Here is an 8,959-nt window from a genome sequence, read left to right as displayed (position 1 = left end):
AAAATAAAAGGAAGCCAGAGGGAGGGAGGGAGGGAGGGAGGGAAATAGAAAAGGAAAGAGGGAGCAAAGAGAAAGAGGAAAAGGAAGAGGGAAACACAGAGAGAGGAACAAGGAGAGAGGGAAGGAGAAAAGAAAAATAAAAGGAAGCCAGAGGGAGGGAGGGAGGGAAACAGAAAAGAGGGAGCGAGGAGAAAGAAGAAAAGGAAGAGGGAAACATGGAGAGAGGAACATGGAGAAGGGAAAGAAAAGGGAAAGAGGAGGAGGAAAAAAGGGAGAGTGCAGGAGGGACGCAGAAGGAGGTGAAGGGATAGGGAGGGACCGAAAGAGAGAGAATGAGGGAGAGGGGAAAGAGAGGGCAGCCGTCTTCCAAGCCAACTTGGGCCACGATCAGCCTTGCTTCCTGCCTCTTCTAGAGTTCAGTGAACTTTCCACTGAGCTTCTTCAGAGGAGCCTGCTAATGATGCCCAGCTGTCAAAGAGGTTGCTGGATGGTTTATATGGATGGCCGTTGTGCTCATTATGCTGCAGCATCCTCCAAGCAGGAGGCAGCTTTTCTGGTGCATTAATGAACTCGCCGGCTACCAGCCTGCATAAAACATACTCAGATGCTGCGGCACCTGGGATGAATCTTGCCAAGCCTTTGAATGTGACATTAGCCCCCTTTTTTCTCCAGCAAAAGAAAAAGAAAAATCTCCCCGAATACAGATCATTAATTGGCCCATCACTCTCTGGTCATATTATTTTTGCACTCTTTTTAAATTAAGGTTGCACGTTTGTGACATTTCTGCTTGCATAAGGGCCAAGATTGGAACCAGCCAACAGAGTGAAAATGTTACCCTTTCAAATTGAGTTGTTTGTTTTCCATGAAATTTATAGCTTTAAGGCTCCAGAAAGTAATTGATCTTAGGGGAACTCAGTTGAGGAGCTTGAAGAAATTCAGCAATTACTGGTTTCAGATCTTGGTGTCAACTGCCTTCTTTTTCCACCCCAGAAAAGAGAGAAAAATAAAAAATAAACACTACTCAAAACAAAAACAAAAAAAATCTGAAAAAGTCTGGCTCTGGCTTCATCCATCCACTGAAAAGTGTCTTCTTTTCTTTTCTAAAAGCAAGTCTCTGGTCCTCAAAAAAACCTTAAAGTTTTCATAGTGTTTACTTAATGATTGCTAGTCTTTTTGTAATGGGCGTTATCAACTGCCTTTTCTGTTCTTAGAAGCAATTAAGTAATATACCGAAACAAATACCCCTCCCAAATATGTGTGTGTCAGTGATGGGATTCTATTTTCTTTACTACTGGTTCTGTGGGTGTGGCTTGGTGGGTGTGGCTTGGTGGGTGTGGCAGGGAAAAGATACTGCAGAAACCCCATTCCCTCCCAACTCCAGGGGAAGGATACTGCAAAATCCCCATTCCTTCCCGATCAGCTGGGACTCGGGAGGCAGAGAATAGATGGGGGCGGGGCCAGCCAGAGGTGGTATTTACCAGTTCTCCGAACTATTCGAAATTTCCGCTCTCAGTTCTCCAGAACTGGTCAGAACCTGCTGAATCCCACCTCTGGTGTGTGTGTGTGTGTGTGTGTGTGTGTGCGCACGCGCGTGCGTGTGTGTGCGTGTACTGGAATGTGTGTACTGGCGTGTGTGTGTGTGTGTGTGTGTGTGTGTGTGTGTGTGTGATCTGAAATAGTGACGACAATGAACAGGCAATGCAGGCATGAGCTATGATTAGCAAAAGCTCAACTCAATTTCAGAAAGTGTGAGAAATATCACCATTATTTTCTGGACACGCGCATGGCTCTGGGTTTGCAGAACCTGGCCAGCTTTGACACAAACGTGTTTTTAAACAATGTAGAATTAGATCAAGATCATGTGAAGTATATTTGGGTGGGTTCCTGTCAGTTCTAACATCTTCTATAGAAGAGTTTCCACAAATCTATAGTGCCGTTTAGAACCTGTTCCAGCTCCCTCCCCCCGCCCGTCCGCACATCATCAAGATGAAGAGCAAGAGGAGGAATTCTGGGAGTTGAAGTCCACAAGTCTTAAAGCTGTCAAGTTTGAACACCCCTGGGCTTTTTTTTCCCTAAAGGGTGAGGGGTGCAAGGGTCTTGTAATTGACAGCCTTAAGACTTGCACACTTCAATGCCAGAGTTCCTGAGCCAACATTTTGGTTGCTAAGCAAGAGCGTTGTTAAGTGAGCTTCACCACATTTTACAAGTTGGCCACACCCACCTGGTCACATGGCCGGCAAGCCACTCCCACTCAGTCACATGGCTGGTAAGCCACTCCCACAAAGCAGGCCACACCTACAGAAGAGGTTCTAAAAAATTTTGAAACCCACCATTGGTGTCCACTGTTGGTCACCACCATGATAGAAAAGAAAGATAACTGAGGCTGTATAAAGAGTGCAGAGAAAAGCAATAAAGATGTTATGGGGACTGTTTGCAAACCCTGGGTGAGGACTGCCATTTGGGTCCAAAATCCATCCTCATCCCAAGACATTACACATAGGTTTTATTCAGAGCATCAGCCGAGTACAGGGTGGCTTACAGAGCCAATGCAAGCAAAGCAAACATAGCAATAGCAATAGCAGTTAGACTTATATACCGCTTCATAGGGCTTTCAGCCCTCTCTAAGCGGTTTACAGAGTCAGCATATCGCCCCCACAGTCTGGGTCCTCAGTTCACCCACCTCGGAAGGATGGAAGGCTGAGTCAACCTTGAGCCGGTGAGATTAGAACCGCTGAACTGCAGATAACAGTCAGCTGAAGTGGCCTGCAGTACTGCACCCTAACCACTGCGCCACCTCGACTCTTCGTACCAACGGAGGGGACCAATTCTTTACGGTCCAGTTCCACAACCACTGGCTGACGGGAGAGTCGGCTCACCCGCAGGATTTCAGCTTTGCGGCTCGAAAGAGGACAGGCTTCCAACCACGGTCGCGACATGAGAAAGCAGGACGACGGAAAACGTGGAGGAGAGCAAAGGAGAGAAATCTGTCTTCTCTCCCGCAGTCAATGCCTTCAGGATGAAAACTTACAGATACAGATGAAGAGAGTCGGAAGGGACCTTGTAGGTCATCTAGTCCAAACCCCTGCCCAAGAAGACCCTACACCATTTTTGACAGGTGACGGTCCAGTCTCTTCTTGAAAGCTTCCAGGGATGAAGCTCCCATCCCGATGAAGTTCAGGATGAAGTTGCTGGAGCGGAGAAGGCGGGGGGGGGGGGGTTTCCTCCTTTTCTGGATTTTTCAACTCCCTTTGGGGATTTGTGCAAGAAAACAAAGAATCTTCAGTCTTCTCCAAAGACGTGGCGTTGGGTATGGCTGACGAGTTGCAAAACGCAGCCCCCTTCGCCAGTCCACTCTGCTCAGAGGTCTCCTCTGAGTTATGAGTTATGAAAGTTTATTTATATGCCGCCCTTTTCCCTGGGGGGACTCAGGGTGGCTTACAACTCGAGGGAAGGGGGAAACAAACATTTAACACATAAGAACAATACATAATTAAAAGCGCAACATTCATACCATTCGGGCGGGTTACAATCTTTAGCCCCAGGCCTGACGGGATAGCCAGATTTTAAGGGCTTTGCGGAAGGTCTGGAGGGTGGTGAGGGTACGAATCTCCACGGGGAGATCGTTCCAAAGGGAGATCTGCCCCAATCCATGACAAATCCCCCCCCCCAAAAAGTAACATCATCAGCAATGTAGCAGCAAATGCGAAAGGCTAAAGCGACTTATTTTCTTCTCCGGAGATGCTGAAGAAGATTCGGGCGAGCAGGCAAGGATCAGCGGGGTCAGCTCCAGCCAGGCGATGATCCAGCGCATGCCAGACCTTCCAAAGTTTCCCCAAATTCTGGACGTTCCGGCTAAATTACTGGGGAAGCCGGAGTCCTTCCCTTTCAGTTGAGGACTACGCAACCAAACTGCCACCCCCTTTTTATTTATTTTTGGACGCAAATAACAATTCCCCTAAAAAGAGGAGAGAGAGACAAATCTCGTCTCCGTGGCTCGAACAGCAAATAAAACGGAGGCGGTGAGCTTTTGGCTCCCCCCGTTTCTATTTATACATGGAAGGCTTTCCATCTTCCTGGAGCATCCTTGTCTTTTTTGGGGGGTTTCTCCCCGCCCGCCTCTTTGAAGCAATAGGCCCCAAAGAGTTTGTATTTCTTGTCGGGGAAGCCCAGGTTGCGAACACCGGGTTCCCGGCCCCCGCAGCGAGACCTGGGGTTGACGATAGGGTAGCGGACGCTTCCGTCCCCGACCCAGCCGGCCTCGCATTTGTCCAAGAGCTGGATCTTCCAGGCGGCGTAGAGCTGGCCCACTTTGGCCACTGTCGCTCCGCTTCGCTTGCAGGCCAAGGCGGCTTCGGGGAAGCTGAGCTTGCGAAAGGTTTTGAGGAAAAAGACTTTGCCTGCAAGAGATCAGGAGGAGAAGCAGGGGAGAGCATTAGAAAAGCAGGGGGCGTCGAATTGTAAATGCAAACCGAATGGAAAGTATGCATGGCGATGAACAAAAGGGGATATACCGATGTCTTAGGAATGGGAAGAATGGATTTAGAGCAGTGTTTCTCAACCTTGGCAATTTGAAGATGTCCGGACTTCAGCTCCCAGAATTCCCCAGCCAGCGAATGCTGGCTGGGGGATTCTGGGAGTTGAAGTCCAGACATCTTCAAGTTGCCAAGATTGAGAAACACTGATTTAGAGTATGGTTTTTTTTATGTGTTGTTTTGTAAAAAGCTCAATAAAAATTATTTTAAAAGAAAGAAAAGAAAAACAGGGGTGTCAAAGTTAAGACCTGGGGGCCGGATTCGGCCCAAGAGGTACTTAGATCTGGTCCGTGGGATCATCCTGGAAATAGCAAAGGACCAGCCCAGGTTGTTTCTGCCAGTGAAAACGGGCTCCCAAGCTCCGTTTTCGGCTGCCATGGCCTCTTGCAACCACTCTGCCAATGAAAACTGTTGAAATTGCTTGAGGCGCTTCAGAGTTATGCAAGAACACAACACACACAGACACACACACACATACCAGGGGTGTCTTAGCGCCCCCCCCCCAGTATTTGTTTCCAGAGCATAAGTCATCTGTGTACCACGTTTGGTTGAAACTGCTCAAGGCGCTCCAGAGTTATGCTGGTACACACAGACAGAAACTCTGTTTTCACTGGCAGAGGGTTGCAGGAGGCTGTGGCAGCTGAAAACGGAGCTCAGGAGCCTGTTTTTGCTGCCACAGGCACCCCCAACAGGAGTGATGTTGAGCTGGCCATGCCCACCCTGGCCATGCCCCCCCCCCCCCCAAGGTCAAACACAACCCTGATGCGGCCCTCGATGCAATCAAGTTTGACACCCCTGGGTTAGGCTTTCCCTGTCCTATGATCTGCAGCATACATGGGGACCTTTTAAGGTAATCCTTGACTTACAACCATTGGTTTGGTGACTGTTCAAAGTTACGACAGCACTGAAAAAAGTGCCTTGCGACCGTTTTTTGCAGCTTCCCACGGTTACACGATCAAAATTTGGATGCTTGGTTCCATTGTCCCGCGATCCCCTTTTGCGACCTTCCGACAAGCAAAGTCGAAGGGGAGGCCAGATTCATTTAATGACTGGGTTGCTAACTTAACAACCGCAGTGATTCACTTAGCAACTGCGGCAAGAAAGGTCGCAAAATGGGGCAAGACACATTTAACAATTGCCTCCCTTAGCAACGGAAATGTTGCTCTCAATTGTGGTCGCAAGCTATCTATACCGTGTACGGGCTCTGGGAAGTCGGTGGGGGGGAGTCGGTGGGGGGTCAGGGGGGAGGGTGGGGGGAGGGAGGGATATATATTAGGTTAGACACGATGTGTTAGATCTCAATGCAATGTGACTTCACATGTATACTGTTTTTCTTTAATCTCTCTTTAAAAATAGGATAAGCCAAGTACATTAACATATAGTGGAAATACACCAAGGGGAGGAGGAGTGGGAAAGAAGAAAGATGGGCAGAGAGGGATGGGAGAGAGGGTGGGAGGGAGGGTGAGAAGGAAGGGAGGGAGGGGATCAGGAGAGAGGAGTGGTAGAGGGAGAGTGGAAGTAGGGTAGAGGAGGAGGATGAAGGGAAGATAGAAAGTTGGAGGGGGGTGGAAGAAAGAGGTGTATGGAGAGTGGAAGAAGTATATTGGGTTTCTATTTTCTGGGGTATTGTTGACAAGAGGAATTGATGCAATTATTGTTTAATACTGTATGGTGTTGGCTATGCACAGTATACATGTGAGTGTATGAAAAAGAAAATGAAAAAATAAAAAATATTACCTAAAAAAAAAAAATTTGTGGTCGCAAGTTGAAGACTATCTGTAATTGGCTCCCAAAGTCCTTCCTGCCCCACAAAGGACTCTCGTTGGTAAAACGTCGCCCTAATGTCTTTAAAATACCCAACCTCAACAATGACCATAAGAGTGGAAAATTTCAATCTACCCTTGATGGTGAACGTTATTGAGTCCCTGCCATTCTCCCAGTGTTCAACATCAAGGTTAAAGATAAAGGCTCCCTTTGCACATATGTGCTAGTCACATATGTGCTAGACTCTAGAGGGCAGTGCTCATCTTCACTTCAAAGCTGAAGAGCCAGCACTGTCTGAAGAAGTGTCTGTGGTCATGTGGCCGGCATGACTAAACGCTGAAGGTGCACGGAACACTGTTACCTTCCCACCAAAGGTGGTCCCCATTTTTCTACTTGCATTGTTACATGCTTTCGAACTGCTTGATTGGCAGAAGCTGGGACAAGTAACAGGTGGAACCTCTTCTAACTGGTTCGGTAGATTTGACGAACTGGTTCTACCGAATAGGTGAGAACTGGTAGGGACCCACTTCTGGACCTTGGAGGTCTTCTAGTCCAACCCCCGGCTCAGGCAGGAAACCCTACACCACTTCAGACAAATGGTTGTCCAATCTCTTCTTAAAGACTTCCAGTGTTGGAGCAGCCACAACTTCTGGAGGCAAGTTGTTCCATTGATTAATTGTTCTAACGGTCAGGAAGTTTCTCCTCAGTTCTAAGTTGCTTCTCTCCTTGATTACTTTCTACCCATTTGCTTGGGAATAAGTTTAAATTTGGCCAAGCAGCACGATTGAGTGTAAATAACGCAGCAGGCAGAAAGTGAACCTGGCCCAGGCATGCATCCAACCCACGAGGGAAGATCTCAGCCGTTAAGCCTTGCTGGTGTGATCCAAATGGGCAAGATGCGATGTGAGCCTGCAGGCTCTCCGGGGATCTCGCATGAAGCTGTGAGTTGGATCAGGAGTGGCAGGAAAGGTGAAAATTGGAATTCCACACCTTTAAAGAGCTGCAGCTGTTTCTCACAACCACCCCTCCCTCCCCTTCCCCCACAACTAGGAGCTATGGCAGTATTTTCTCAACCGTGGCAACTTTAAGACGAGAGGACTTCAACTCCCAGAATTCCCCCACCAGCTTGGGTGAAGTCTACCCTGTTCTGGCCTGGGCTTCCCCAAAACACGAAGCCGACTCCTCGTCCCGATAAACCCTCTTTTATTTCGGTTAAAGGGAATTCCTCTCCAGCAAAGTCCGACCAACAGTCTTTCAAGAGATTTCACAACTACCGACTTTTATCAGGCTTGGAGAGCTGCCAGGCCGATATCTTCCAAGCGCTGCACTGTAGCAGCAATTACTTGGCAAGAAGTCAGGAACAGATCTTCACTTTAATGAATTGAACTAAATGTCTCCTGCAAACTCCCCTCCCCTTTCGCTCCTCTTTATTCCCTATGGGAGGGGCCATTCACCGTCCACCCGTGGATTTATTCCTGAGTCGGCCCTTGTTCCTTAGCTGTTCCCTTCTCCTGGCAGCTCTGTGCATGCGCACATCGGGAAGAGGCTCCAGCTGTTCGTCTGCCTCACTGATGTCTGACTCTGAAGGCAGCTGATAACTGGCATATGACCCTGGCCCCATCTCTGCCTCCAACGCAGAGCCCTCGTCAGAGCCTTCCCCAGACTCCAGGACTGGCCCAGGTTCCTCCCCCACCTCCTCACTGTCTGACTCTGCTGCCAGATCCACAGACCGCTGGCGGGCCACAACACACCCATCTTAAAGTTGCTAAAGGTGAAAAACACTGGTGATCTGATGGAAGAAGCTTCAGCATGACTGGCTGTGGAATTCTGGGAGTTGAAGTCCACCTCTTTTAAAGTTGCTGAAGTTGAGAAGCACTCGTCTGATGAAAGGATCTTGGAAATTATAAAAAACTGTAGAATGCTTTTGTGACTCCCTTGCAGGGGTGGGTTCCTGCCAGTTCTAACCTCTTCTATAGAAGAGGTTTCACAAATCTACAGTGCCGTTTAGAACCGGTTCCAGCTCCCTCCCCCCCCCCCGTCCCCACATCATCAAGATGAAGAGCGAGAGGAGGAATTCTGGGAGTTGAAGTCCACAAGTCTTAAAGCTGTCAAGTTTGAACACCCCTGGGATTTTTTTTTCCGAAAGGGTTAGGGGTGCGAGGATCTTGTAATTTGACAGCTTTAAGACTTGTGTGCTTCAAATGCCAGAGTTTCTGAGCCAATATTTTGGTTGCTAAGCAAGAGCGTTGTTAAGTGAGTTTCACCACATTTTTCAAGTTGGCCACGCCCACCCAGTCACATGGCTGGCAAGCCACTCCCACTGGGTCACATGGCAGCAAGCCACTCCCACAGAGCAAGCCACACCTACAGAAGAGGTTCTAAAAAAATTTGAAACCCACCACTGCTCCCTTGGGCCACTGGTTCCTGAAATATAAAGATACTGCACACCAGAGTGGGTTCCTTCCGGCATTAAAACTGGTTCGGCGTGCAAAAAGTCTTAGCTGCCTCATTTCACAGTGAAAGTTTTGGACTCCGTTGTAGTCGTACGTCGAGGACTTCCTGTATCACGGCTTCCCTGAATTCTATTCACTCAGTTTTCTCAGGCTGCAAGGCCTTGTGTTCCAACTTCTCCTGTCCTTAAAAAGAATCTTATTCCCGGGATA

At 48.4% G+C, this 8,959-nt stretch overlaps 1 protein-coding gene across 1 annotated transcript in view; it reads right to left on the bottom strand.

Annotated features, from left to right (window-relative positions):
- Positions 1 to 4,047: 4,047 nt before the first annotated feature.
- The window catches only part of HAPLN4 (hyaluronan and proteoglycan link protein 4), a 23,524-nt gene continuing 18,612 nt past the window's right edge, over positions 4,048 to 8,959 (bottom strand). The window contains exon 4 of the mRNA XM_087704948.1: positions 4,048 to 4,397. Within this exon, the coding sequence (XP_087561074.1) occupies positions 4,048 to 4,397 (350 nt within the window). The remainder of the gene's footprint in view (positions 4,398 to 8,959) is intronic.

This window comes from Thamnophis sirtalis, unplaced genomic scaffold (genome assembly GCF_051295495.1).
Source record: "Thamnophis sirtalis isolate CommonGarterSnake01/CBP01778 unplaced genomic scaffold, rThaSir2_p1.2 scaffold_1, whole genome shotgun sequence".
NCBI classification, from domain to species: domain Eukaryota; kingdom Metazoa; phylum Chordata; class Lepidosauria; order Squamata; family Natricidae; genus Thamnophis; species Thamnophis sirtalis.
This window is presented reverse-complemented; position numbering and strand designations above follow the sequence as displayed.